The sequence below is a fragment of the Entelurus aequoreus genome, linkage group LG11 (genome assembly GCF_033978785.1).
Source record: "Entelurus aequoreus isolate RoL-2023_Sb linkage group LG11, RoL_Eaeq_v1.1, whole genome shotgun sequence".
NCBI lineage: Eukaryota > Metazoa > Chordata > Actinopteri > Syngnathiformes > Syngnathidae > Entelurus > Entelurus aequoreus.
Window position 1 is genome coordinate 61,295,568 of NC_084741.1, and position 14,424 is coordinate 61,309,991.

Sequence of the window (14,424 nt, forward strand, 5' to 3'; positions counted from 1 at the left end):
CGTTTGAAATAAAGTGTCCAGTCTATGACCCCAACGCGTAGGTTGAACAATTAGAGCACATGTATGAACGACTTATGACCAAACGACATGTGCCAGAACGTGTGCACTAATGCTTTAATATCAACATATCGATACTCACGTATCACTATTGGAGAGTTCCTGAGGTCAGACTCAGAATCAGATAGACGTCAAGCACAAAATAGAATCCGGAAATGAGAACTTGCAATATGTATGAAGCTTTTTTACAAATACATTATTAGAATTGATGTCTGTTTACATTCACGTTTTTTTCCCCACACTCCCCATTACATCACAAGTTACGTTTAGTGTTGTGTTACACGCAAATAGGATTTCTGACATGCGATGTAATTATGATTTTCTGACTTCCGGGTGGAACCTGAACGCAGCACATGTTATCACGGCGAGGGGCGAGGGCACGGTCGAAGCCATATGAGGTGAACCTGCCGCCCTCGAGTGGCCACATTGTCACCGTTCTGTACGATACTATACGCCACGTCCTCGTTTGTATAACGACCGGATAGGTTAGAATAGCCTAGCCAGTCTGATGTAGCTACGTAGAGGAAGGGTTTTATTCTTTCCATCATGTCAAAGTCGTTCCGCTATTTTTAGCTAGCAACCGCAAGCTTGGACGGCTAACAGGGGCGGGCTTCATTGTAAATCCTTAGCTAGCTTCATTAGCAATGGAACAGTGGAAGGACGAGGCCTCTCAGCAGGCGGAATTAATTGCTGAGCGCCTGAATGAATTGTTGTCCAAAGGCTTGGAGTTTTTGCGCACGGAGCTCGGCGTGGATCTGGGGCTGAAGCCCGAGTTGGTTCCGCCATGGGCGACCCTGTTGGCGGCGTGCGCCGGCTTGGTGCTGATGCTCGCGCTATGGGCCTCGATGTGCCGGGCTCTCTTCTCCAAGAAGCGGCCTGCTGTCACTGTCGTGGACCACAGCGTCGGCGTCAAGCCAGAGGCCGACAAGGCAATTAAAGTGGAGGAACCGAAAAAGAGGAAGAAAAAGTCTGAAAAGGCATGTGAATTTAACCACACTAAACGTATTTAATGAACCGTGTCGTTAGCTAGGCTAGTTGCTAAGCTAACTATTCATACGATATGTTTAGTCTTAATATCCAACTACTAATAATTTTGTAGTACATTTTCAGAACTAACAATCTTTTTATTTTTATTTTTAGAAAGCCCAGCCAAACGGGAGAGCTGTCGCAGAAATCCAGGAAGAAGATGCCATAGTTACAGAGGAGATAGTGCCACATCACCAGCCGCCTTCAGTACAAGCCAAGAATGCTGAGGTAAATACATGCAGCTTTTCTAAACCTGCTAGTTGCATTCACACATAAGGTTCTGCACCAAAAAAATTTTTAATATTCCTCTTATTATTGTCAAACTTTGACGGCCTTCTTCCCCAGTTTTCATTTGATCGTAACCGTCCGAGTATCTAAACCAGACCTGGGCAAATTAAGGCGTTAAGATTTTCAATCTGGCCCTCCGGACATTCCCAAATCATTTTTTTAGATGTTTAAGATGTCAAGTGTAGCTGCCGTTATGATGTGCACTCATGTTTTCTAATGACCGTAAGTCTTCAACTATACTAAGTATTTCAATGGTTGGAATCTGCGCTTATGGGTGGTATACTAGTTACTATGGTCATCTAATTAGTTACTATGGTCATCTAATTAGTTACTATGGTAATTACGTCACAGCAGCTCAGACGAGGCACCAAACAGTGTGGGCTGGAAGCGTTTCCACAGACACGGAAGGAGATTTTCACAACAAAGTTCTAAAGCTTAGTGATATATCAGATATATTGTAGATGGGTTTATTTTGTACCCTTCGCGTTCATATTTCACTGTTTGTTGCATTTTTGTTGCGTTTCACTTTGATTGTAAAATATGTCGATCAAAAGGGGGTGTGACATTCATATTTTGTCAATATTCAGTGTTTGATTGTTCATAGAAAAATGTAAAATTCCATAACGTTTTTTAAGGCGGTCTGTCATAATGTTTTTAGCATTCAATCAGACATTATTGTGAGGTTTTTTATTAGTGTTCCTAAAAATAGATATACCGGCCACCAGACACATTTTTTTCTCTAAATGTGGTCCCCGAGTCAAAATAATTGCCCAGGCCTGATCTAAATGCTACACCCTATTAAACCTGCTCAGTGGCTTTGTGGTTAGTGTCCGCCCTGAGATCGGTAGGTCATACCAAAGACTATAAAAATGGGACCCATTACCTCCCTGCTTGGCACTCAGTATCAAGGGTTGGAATTGGGGGTTAAGTCACCAAAAATGATTCCGGAGCGCGGCCACCGCTGCTGCTCACTGCTCTGCTCACCTCCCAGGGAGTGAACATGGGGATGGGTCAAATGCAGAGGGTAATTTCACAATTTGTGACAATCATTGGTACTTTAACTTTAACTTTATTATCCCAGATTACCAATAAATACAGGTTTTATGGGACACTTTTTTTTCCCATTGAGAATTAATTGGCCAATTTTCAAACTTGCCCAAGAGTGTGCAAAGTGGTTAGCAGCAAAGGGTGGATATGTTGAAGAAACTAGAATATAAAACATGTTTTCAGTTATTTCACCTTTTTTTTTGCCAAGTACATAACTCCACGTGTTCATTCATAGTTTTGATGCCTTCGGTGACAATCTACAATGTAAATAGTCATGAAAATAAAGAAAACGCATTGAATGAGGAGTAGGTGTGTCCAAGTCTGTGTGTGCGTGCGCGGGTATGCAAAAGACATCTGATTCGAACCTTTCACAACACACACGACTCTTTCTGGATATTCAAGCAAACGTATTCCGAAAATTCCCGGTTTGCCTGGAATTACCAGCTTTTCACCTTTTAAAATAAAAAGGGGATATACAAACCTCTTCTCATGCCACATTTCTTGTCAGAGTCCAACCGTTCCACCATCCACATACTATCATCATACGATTAGGGGGAGGGTGGATGACAACCCTCTCCTGTGTCACTGTCACATCTGTGATGCAACCACAGCAGCTGCTGGTATTCGGTTACAGTGTTAACTGTAACAAGCAGATACCCTCCAGGGTCTGACTCCCGGCTTATGTCACATGGTATAGCAATTAGATAGCATGAAGCAGCACAAACCCGTGTCAAATGGTGGTAAGAATTAGGACATGTGGTTACAGCATGTATCTGTTCTTCTTCCACTTGTACCTATAGCTATAGCCTGAGTGCATATTTGATTCATTACTTGCTGATGCAATAACTGGGGATTGTCGGGTTAGGTTTTTCAGGCTGCACTATCAGCACACCTCCAATGTTCCTACTGGAAATGCACAAATAAAATTTGGATGACACTTAGAAATCCCAAAGTTTTTAGTTTTTTTCTTGACATTGATTTTCTCAATGTTTCATTGTTATGCAACACGCTACACAGCATTATGGATGGATAGATAGACTTTTATTTACCCCACAATGGTGTGGTTTACAGTGTAAATACTAAAAGTCCACAAAAAGGTATAAACCCCCCCCCCACATGTAAACAAGAGGGGAACATCAAAGGACATTAAAACAGCACAGAGGTGATGTAACCAGCTGCTACTTCAGCACAGCCATTTCTACATACAGCTACAAAAGTAAAACAACAAAAAATAGCAATCAATAAATATTGCACACATGCTTAATTACTATGAGTATATTAGTTGATAAAAATAAAAATATTTTAATTTTTATTTGAGTCCAGCTTGAGCCTCAACTAATCATGGTCAGGTGCAGGGTGTCACTCTATTTGCTACTGTCTGGTTTTTGTTCTCCAACAAAGATAAGATCTTATTTCGCTTTCCTCTAGGCCAAAAAGACCAAGAAAAAAGGCAAGCAGGCAGCAAAGGTGACAGTTACAGCATCTGGAAAGGAGCCAGAGGAAGGTAAAACGCAAAGAATAATATTCATATCAAGTTTTATTTTGTTTGTTTACAGAAGTTTGTGTGCAGAGTGAGCCAGGTAGTCATTATTTTTAGTTGTGTTTTTTAATGACCATCAAGTTTCATGCTGTCATTCAGCATTGTCTATTTCTTTTTTTTTTAATGACTAGTAAAGGTAAATTTAATTATTTGAAAATTATTCCATAAAAGGTGAAATTTATAGCTGGTCTAAAAAGAACATTATACAAATTAGAATTTTGCCAAGAGTAAGATGCAGTATAATTTCAAACTACTGGTTTTTGATTAAATAAAATAAAAACTTGATTTTAATTATCTGTCATTTGTTTTTAAAGGCCTACTGAAACCCACTACTACCGACCACGCAGTCTGATAGTTTATATACTGTATGAATGATGAAATCTTAACATTGCAACACATGCCAATACGGCCGGGTTAACTTATAAAGTGCAATTTTAAATTTCCCGCGAAACTTCCGGTTGAAAACGTCTATGTATGATGACGTATGCGCGTGACGTCAATCGTTGAAACAGAAGTATTCGGACACCATTGTATCCAATACAAAAAGCTCTGTTTTCATCGCACAATTCCACAGTATTCTGGACATCTGTGTTGGTGAATCTTTTGCAATTTGTTTAATGAACAATGAAGACTGCAAATAATTAACCGTGTAGTTACAGGTCCATGGTTTAATAGTATTGTTGATTTTCTGTCTATCCTTCCAGTCAGGGGTTTATTTCTTTTGTTTCTATCTGCAGTTAAGCCCGATGCTATCACGTTAGCTCCGTAGCTAAAGTGCTTCGCCGATGTATTGTCGTGGAGATAAAAGTCACTGTGAATGTCCATTTCGCGTTCTCGACTCTCATTTTCAAGAGGATATAGTATCCGAGGTGGTTTAAAATACAAATCCGTGATCCACAATAGAAAAAGGAGAAAGTGTGGAATCCAATGAGCCCTTGTACCTAAGTTACGGTCAGAGCGAAAAAAGATACGTTCTGCACTGCACTCTAGTCCTTCACTCTCTTGTTCCTCATCCACGAATCTTTCATCCTCGCTCAAATTAATGGGGTAATCGTCGCTTTCTCGGTCCGAATCGCTCTTGCTGCTGGTGTAAACAATGGGGAAATGTGAGGGGCCTTTGAACCTGCGACGTCACGCTACTTCCGGTACAGGCAAGGCTTTTTTTATCAGTGACCAAAAGTTGCGAACTTTATCGTCGATGTTCTCTACTAAATCCTTTCAGCAAAAATATGGCAATATCGCAAAATGATCAAGTATGACACATAGAACAGTGTCTTAGCATTTTATTTTAGAAGGCACGGAAATAAAAACAAGAATGCCTCCTTGCTAAGTAGGGACGTTTGTTTATTTTATCACATTTTTCACGTATCTAGTCTTAATGTATCTGTGCTGTGCGCACTGATATCCAAAACCCGGAAATTATGAAATACTGCACACCTAAACAGCAGGAGTATTTTTTATACATATTAGTTAAGTGTAATAGATGCACAATATATATACAATATAATACTATTATACAATATAAAAATTAAAGATATACTTAGACAAACTTTATTTATCCACCAGGTAAATTGACACACAGTAACTCAATTGTAAAATGATGAAAATCTCAGGAGCTTCTGTGATCTGCCACTCTTCCAGGTGCACAAATAAAACTATGTACAGTAGTTGCACTGCAGGCTCAAAAAGTCCTTAAAGAACAAAGCAAAAATATGAAAACAAGAGGGAAGCATTAAAAACACATAGTACATAAGAGACATTAAAGGAGGACTGCAATTTGTTTATGCATTTTGTCTATCATTCATAATCCTTATGTAAGACAAGCACACACATTTTTCTTTTTTCATGAAATCATTCCATCCATTTTATACTGCTTGTCCCTCTCGGGGTCACTTTCTGACTCGTAAATAAACACTGTCAGCTAACAATGGAGCCAACGGGAGTCTGTAACACGCCCATAAAATGCTCTAAAAAAATATCCAAAAGCCTCCATCATTAATTTAATAACATGCAGTAAGTATATATGTAAATGTGGTAACAGGCACACTCATAACAACATGTAATATTTATGTATTTTGATCATTTTAAGCATAAGGTAGCTAATTAATTTCACAGACGCATCACAAAGTTTGCTTTTCCGTTCAACAGTAGCAGCAGTTGCTACTCTTGGCAGACTTTGTGAGCGAAAAGAAAGATTACTGTGTTTTCCGCACTATAAGGCGCACCTTCAATGAATGCCATATTTTAAAACTTTGTTCATATATAAGGCGCACCGCAATATAAGGCGCACCGCATTATAAGGCGCATAGAATAGACTCTACAGTGGAGGCTGGGGTTACGTTATGCATCCATTAGATGGAGCTGCGCTAAAGGGAATGTCAACAAAACAGTCAGATAGGTCAGTCAAACTTTATTAATAGATTACAAACCAGCGTTCTGACAATTCTGTTCACTCCCAAAATGAATAAACAGCTGTTTTATTATTTTCCCCGAGGTAAAGTCAGTGACGTGGTGTTTTGTTTATCTTTTAACAACAGCAAGGTATAACATGTAGTGCAACATTTATATCACATAGTGGAGGGGAACTTTTCCCTGATTCAATAAACATGTAAAAAACTGATACTGTTACGGTAAATCAAACGTTAGTGCAATCACAATACAGAAACACTCGAAATAGTGCAGAGCAATAACAATATATCAATAACTCAACGTTGCTCAAACGTTAATGTCACACAACACAACACACAAAATAAACATGTAAAGGTCACTTTATAAAATTATTCCTCATCCACGAATCCCTTGAATTCTTCTTCTTCAGTGTCCGAATTAAACAGTTGGGCGGATACGGCATCCATTAATCGAGTCAGTGTCGCTGATGCTCTATTGCCGTGTTCTACTGCGTGACTGATCGTCCTAAGTTTAAACTCTGCGTCGTAAGCTTGTCTCTTAATAGGAGCCATTTTGGGGTCTTTACATAAACAAACAAATGGAAATGAAACTGCACGCCTCGCGCAGTCATATATCCCAGCATGCACCGTGCGCGTTCCTTTTCTTCTACGGGGGAAAATGAAGTCGGCGGCTGCTTACCGTAGTTGCGATTGATTGATCGATTGAAACTTTTACCTGTTGGAGGCTCAATATTGGTCCATATATAAGGCGCCCCGGATTATAAGGCGCACTGTCAGCTTTTGACAAAATTGGAGGTTTTTAGGTGCGCCTTATAGTGCGGAAAATACGGTACTTTGGGACAAATGATGATCCAGAACCTTATCTTATTGGGCCTGAATATACAGAGGATGAGCTACAAATTTTAGAAGCTGTGTGCTAAACCGATCCAGCTTTAGTGAAATGCTAAGCATCATGGAGTACTATTGCTAAGTGCGAAACAAGAAATACAAACTAGAAACATAATATAATACTGTACAATGTCTGCTTTCACTGGGATGCCGAGTGATGGGATGTTGGTATCTTTCCACTTAGATGAACAAGAGTGTCTTTTCGTGTTTTTTTGCCATCACCGGGTTTAAGTTGATTACCAAAGTTAACCAACTTTTCAGTTTATGGCCACATCTTTCTACTTTTCAGGTGAGATGCATGATTTATAATCTAGAATTATCTTTTACCACTTTAAAGGTGATGCAGCAGCAGCTCATCGGCTCAATATGTAAATACCTGTATACCGGTAATTAGCTCTCTGTGATCACGTCACAGCTAAAACTAATTTGTCTGCTTTGGCGCTTATAATAACAATATTGCTAATTACGTAGTTAATATTTAGGTCACGACATGTAAATGGAGTATTGTTGGCGGTTTTTGGACGTTTTTTAGAGGACTTTATGGGCGAACACAACCCAAGGCTTAGCGAAAGCTGGGCAGCCCTCTCCCCTCCTCTGCATTTCCACTGTAAATACGATCTCGTCATCCAGACTCTGGTGAGTAGAGTGGTCTCCGGTGTAAACAACCGAGTCATTGCCTTAAAGCTCCCACAAAGCAGATTCAAAAGCCTACAAAAAGCAAAATAAGGAAAAAACACATGAAAAGAAGGAAACCTCAAAGACACAACGGGGTCTATAAGCCTGGGCCGATAACACATTTTGCGTGACGATATATTGACCTACAAATGATTGCCGCTAAATTATATTATTGCCATTATTTTTATGAGAGCAAATTAACCATTGATGATAATGCATAATAATGCATTTATATCCTTTCAAATTCAATAAACTGGTATTTCTTGTATATTTTAACATTGCAATTGTCATTCAAATGTTTAAATTAAATTAAACAACTAATAAAATACACTTTGTTAGCAAAATTTTGCACTTGAATAAAAAGTACAACCAAAAGCAATAAAATATCTTGAGGGGTTTGGGGCGGCCTCTAATATAACCATAACCATAAATAAAATAGCTAAATAAAGTATTGACAAACAAAGCTGCACTTCAATATTAAACAGGTAGGTAGAGGTCGAGTTTTGATTGATTGAGACTTTTATTAGTAGATTGCACAGTACAGTACATATTCCGTACAATTGACCACTAAATGGTAACACCCGAATAAGTTTTTCAACTTGTTTAAGTCGGTGTCCACGTTAATCAATTCATGGTATAAATATATACCGTACTATCAGCATAATACAGTCATCACACAAGTTAATCATCATCAGTTGTACATTACTTAACTGACAATCAAGTTCGGACCTTCATAAACAAAAGTGCAAAGTAACAATATAAACACTACCGTTTAAACCGATGTATTAACAGGTCGAATGCAACACAAAATTAAGTTTGGCAGATTCCGAGTGAGGAACACCTACATGGCATGACATCATGACAGTGCTTTGAAATTTTTTTAGTTTTATAACAGTATTAAAATGGCAGCATGTCTTTGGCGATTCATTTAACCACACTTTCTGTGAGCGCACACCATTTTGCACTGTTTTTTTTTACACTGACCTGACTTGTTCGCCAAACACAAAGTGAGTGAAGACCGAGTGGGGGTGCAGGTTTGTTGTAGTAGCGCACATTCGGAAAACTGGCTTCTCGATGATCGGCTCATCTTGTTCCAAAGGTTTGAAATAAAATTCCCACATTGGTGCGGAGGCATTTGATTTTGTGATCACATTTTACAATGTTAGCTGCTACATGCTAACTGGTTGCACTGTGTGATGCCAGTGTCTGCTAGAGTCAGGCACTTAGTTAGGCCAAGAAAATTCACCCTTTTTTTCCCACTCCGCAATGGTGCAAATGCGAGTAGTTGCTAAAAGCATGCACATGGTGATTTATCAATGCTGGAAAACTCACCGACTTTAATTTTCAATTAACGTCAGTTATCTTTGAAAAACATGCATAAATAATAAATTTAGAATCAAATTGTAGCCCCTAAATGGTAATTGAATCATAAAGTGTCCAAAGATTCCCACCTATTATGACTAGTACATGCTCTTTCTATAAAGTGAACATTTCATTTGATTTAATAATTAGGCTAAAATGATAATTTCAAAATAAAACATTTAGGGGCATAAATCAACAATTGCAGAACCATCTGATCGATCGCCTGTTCATTTTGTAAATGTAAACGCCTTGGAAAGATCTGAACAGTCTAGATTTTTTTGTAATTGTAAGTTTATTTAAATTTTTAAAGATATAACGTGGGGTGGCGTAGCTCGGTTGGTACAGCAGCCGTGCTAGCAACTTGTGGGTTCTAGGTTCGATCCCCGCTTCTGCCATCCTAGTCACTGCTTTACCCACCTGCTTCCAGTGCCCGCACTGGTTTAAATAAAACTTGGATAATAGGTTTCACTATGTAAAGCGCTTTGAGTCACTAGAGAAAAGCGACATAAAATATATGAAAAAATTTAAACAAATTCAACATTAAAACAAAAAAACTTTTATTAGCCACAATTAAAAGTGAATTTGTTTTATTTATAGTTTGTGAATGTTGTCTATCTGTGTTGGCCCTGCGATGAGGTAGCGACTTGTCCAGAGTGTACCCCGCCTTCCGCCAGAATGCAGCTGGGATAGGCTCCAGCACCCCCGCAACCCCGAAACGGACGAGCGGTACAAAAATGGATGGATGGATGGATGGATGGATGGACGGACGACTTTAATAATCTGCTTTGTTCACACCTTTTTTGTTTTTAAGGTGTTTTTACTTCTAAATTATAAATACATGCGTACATACAGTACATGCACTTAACCTCCGAGTACATGGCGTCCACATTTGTAGACGACACATTTTTATTTTTATACAGCATTTTTCTCTACAGGACCCTGGTTCCCACTTACGAGGACAGTATACTGCCAATTAGTGGTGGGGCATCACAAAATGACTGAAAACACAAATCCAAAAGTTCAGGTGGCAACTTTCAACTTTTTTTTGTTTTTATATTCATTGAGTTCCAAAGAGCCCACAAAGCTAAGATAAATTAAAAATGCATGCCATCCAAAAGTTCAGGTCTTGCCTCGAGGTATTTTTTCAGTAGCGTATGTGCCTAAGTCTATTATTGTCCTATCTAATCCATAAATTGTTACAATAAGCTTATTCTGTAATTTTCAACTGTTTCCTCTCTGTGTTTGTGACTGACTTTAGGCACTTGGGAGACCAAAGTCAGTAACAAGGAAAAACGTGAGCAGCGCAAGAAGGACAAGAGTTCCAGTGATGACTCGTCCAGTCCTGGAGGCAGTGGTATGCCTGCCAGTGTTCCTCTAGAGCAGTGCAAGCCCTCAACAGCCACTCCGCCTGCTCCCCAGAAGAAGAAAAAAGGTGCATATTTTTAGTTCCCTGGAGAATTTTTTTTATCTAAAAGCAAAGAAAATTAGACAAATATTACATACCTTGTGACTTTAATTCGATCTTATTGTGTACCAAGTGTTTGTTTTTTGTGTTGCTACCATTGGCTAATAATACGCACATCAGGGGAATGGTTTTCCCTTAAGTGCTGTAGGTAGAAACAGTTGTCTGAATGCTCTGTCTTGACAAACAGTCCTACAAATGTGCTCTTTGTTCATGTGTTTTTATTGACCGCTCTTGTTACTTTCCTCTCAGTAGAGTCTTCAAAGGTGACAGCTGCGAAGGTGGACGCTGTTGTCTCTCAAGGTAATTACCAGCAGAAAAAAAGATTGATCTCTTCAAGGTTCATGCTTTTAGTAACGACATTCTATGGTGTGCCATTATTACGATCTATGCGAGTCCTGGCTGACTATGAAGGGTTTCTTTGTTGCTATCAGGTAACAGAAGTGACGTAGCATTGGTGGCAGCTGGTGGTGTGACTGACAGTCAAGCAGTGAAGGCGGTCAAGGTTCCTCTCCATACTGTCGCGCCAAAGACACAAGGCTCATGGAGTACTACGAGAGAACCAGCACCAACTATTGCGGCACCACTGTGGAAGGCAGATATTGACGGTATCAAATGATATTTCACCTCTATCAGTAGTCAGTGTAACTCAGTGTATGTGCTCATATAGGTTGAACACTGGCTGGCCTTTTAGAATGTATTTTTCCTGATGATCAAAATTAAAAGTGTCTATTCTACACATTGGCTATAAAAAAGGCGAGACCACTGTTAAGCCTGGATTATGCCACAAAAAAAAAACAATGTGTGTTGTAAATAGGGATGTAACCATAGACATTAACAATGACAGCTACAGTAAAACTCCTGACGGTTAGGGTAGTGACTCAAACTTTTTTTTTTCAAGTACCACCTCAGAAAACACTTGGCTTTCTAAGTACCACCATAGTGACCAACATTAAAATACAGTAGCGTAGTAGGCCTAAGTACTCATTAAAACAAGGCAGAGCTTTTATTTAACAAGTATATTGAATATTTTTGGCCACTCTAACATTACACACAGTTTGAACAGTAACACTGTTGACTGAGAATCACTGGTTTAGGGTGATGGTTTTACACTAATTAGTTTGAGCTCAAACCATGCTTCAGTCGCCATTGTTAGAATTGTGGGTTGCGTTTGCTCACTCGGGGAAAACACCGCCACTTTGTGAATTGCATGTCATGCAGTCAACACAGACAGAGCTGCGAAAGGATCAAGACAGTGAAGTGGTGGCACAAGAGCATAATCCAGGCTTTATTTTGACAGAAGTACATTGCTCCGCTATCAGTGTTGCAGAGGGTGTCTGTTATTTCGCATAAGTGAGCCAGCTCGTCGTGTCACTTGGCTAAAATGGTCAATTTGCTTGCTATTGGCAGGTTGTCATTGGTCACTAATAAATGTGACCAGCTTATTGTTTTTCTCCCCTAAAGATTCCTGGACTGTGATTGATAGGGTTCCATCTGATCTTAATATGATGTCCTTCACTAAACTGGGTGGGGCTGGTAAGTGCAGTGAGTTTAGTCTTTCTCATCGTTTGAGGTCAATACCTAATGGTCATGGTATGTTGTGTGTTTAGAAACCCAGCCGGCAGATAATGTGCCATGGCTCACCAAAGTGGAGGATGAGTGGTCTGCATTCAGTAAGAATTTCAATTGAAACATTTTCCATTATATTTTCTCTCCACTCTTAACTAAGACTGGTGTTTGCTGCCATCATTTTCTTACTAATGCTTTCTGTTGTCAGACGGTGGTTCACTGGATCCCAGCTCGGACTGGAATGCCCCCGCCGAAGCCTGGGGAAACTTTGAAGAGACTACCCCTAAGATGATTCCTGTTCAGGAGCAGCCTCGACCTGAGCCTGTTAAGCCTGTTCTGCTGAGTGCAGCTGCCGTAAGTTACACCTGTAGGAGACACCTAGAACCCTGTAAAAAAAAGTATCATAAAACAACGGCTGGGGCCTATAGGAACAGGTTCTGTTTGTTGTGGTTGTCTGCACAGATCTCAACTTTCAACACATCAAACATTTTATTATAACTTTTTAAATTTATTTTATAGGAATAATTAAAGCTGCGGCACAGTTCTTTTGATCTACTTGTAATTATCAGTTTTGTTTAGCCTATTAAAATTGAGTAATTTCCCTACCTACCCGACATTTTAAAATGTTTAACTTACGGTACCCCCGATGACATTTAGATGAATAACACACTCAATTTAACACTTGAATGCATGGTTTACATGATGCTTTACTGAAGGACGATGATGAAGATGAGAAGGGCAATGACGAAACTGCGGCTGATGGAGCAGCTAAAACAAAAAAGAAGAGGAAGAAAAAGAAAAAGGCAGCTGAGGAGGGTGGAACAACTGGCCAGGTGACTGCCGGTGGAAATACGTTTGTGTCATGGTTAATATTGGGCTGTCTTCATAGCGGCATATAATTTTTTATTTTGATATTTAGTAGTTATTACTATTTTGTCACTGTGTCTGACTTAGGTTGAAGTGCCAGACAAGAAGGTGGAACATTCAGCTCAGCCGAAGAAGCAGCAGCCGCCTGTCCAGGGGCCTCCTGCCGCTGTCAAGCCTGTAAAAGCGTCTGCTATTGAGGTCAGTACAACATCCATCCATCCATTTTTTTACCGCTTGTCCTCAAATTATAAAACAATTGTATAACTCAGTAGTTCGACCCCATCCATCACTGAAATGTGTTTTTTTAGTTGAGATTGGAGCGATCAGCGAAGGAAAACGTATCGCAGAAACCTCTCGCCACACAAGTGCCACCGAAGCTACCTGAGGGACAAGCCACTGCTCAGATCAACCCTCTTGCAACACAACGTGAGCGCTATAGTCTGATGACAATTATTTAAAACATTATTACCTGCCATTAATGACCAGTCTTTCAGTAGTTATTTTTGATTGTTGTTTCAGAGAAATAGAATAATTTGGAAATGTCTAAATCGAAAGTAAACATCCTCTATTCTTGCTATTGCAGAAAAACCTGACGAAAGCCAAGCAGCCAAGCCATCGAAGAAGAAGAAGGCAAGGAGGGAGACATGAGTCCACTTTTTAGTCAACCACATGCAAAAGACTTGATATCCTGATTATGCAAGAAGAAAACAACTCTGATCTATGGTCGACTTGATGGACTACCTTAAATCCTGACTGAAAAACGACAACCTTTTTATCCAGTCAGTCTGGATCATCATCAAAAGTGAACCTCGAAGCAGCTGAATCTAACGTCATGCTTTGTGAATTAATTTTTAAACATGCTTTTGATACTGTCTTGTAATTCTATTAAAATAAGTGAAGGATATAGTAGTTAGAAATGTAGATGTAAAGAAATTGTTGTTGTGGTGACTATGCGGTTACTCAGCATGACAACACTGCTGAACTGGCCTTTCCTTTTCTTTGTCAGCCTTGATGGTACAGTGAGCATCGTTGAGTGGAAAAGGGTTGGAAGATATTTTATTATCTCAACAGTGTGAACATGTCTGTATTTTCATGATCTGTGAGATTACAGCCGACTAAGTCCATCTGGTTAATTAACTTCTCTGTGGTATACTGTGTCAAGCTTTCCGATTCCTTCCAGTTTTTAACTACATATGACTGCTGATTGAAGATCTTACAACCTTCAAACTCTTTCT

General features: G+C 39.5%; 1 protein-coding gene across 1 annotated transcript; it reads left to right on the forward strand.

The window, feature by feature from the left end:
- The first annotated feature begins 381 nt into the window (after positions 1-381).
- On the forward strand, positions 382-14,313 carry LOC133660314 (protein LYRIC-like). Its single transcript, XM_062063712.1, has 13 exons — positions 382-1,038; positions 1,202-1,311; positions 3,847-3,922; positions 10,550-10,723; positions 11,006-11,056; positions 11,188-11,361; positions 12,218-12,289; positions 12,364-12,426; positions 12,531-12,676; positions 13,039-13,155; positions 13,277-13,387; positions 13,498-13,615; positions 13,773-14,313. The coding sequence occupies exons 1-13, from the start codon at positions 702-704 to the stop codon at positions 13,835-13,837; spliced, it is 1,614 nt and encodes a 537-aa protein (XP_061919696.1). The 5' UTR covers positions 382-701; the 3' UTR covers positions 13,838-14,313.
- The last annotated feature ends 111 nt before the right edge of the window (positions 14,314-14,424 follow it).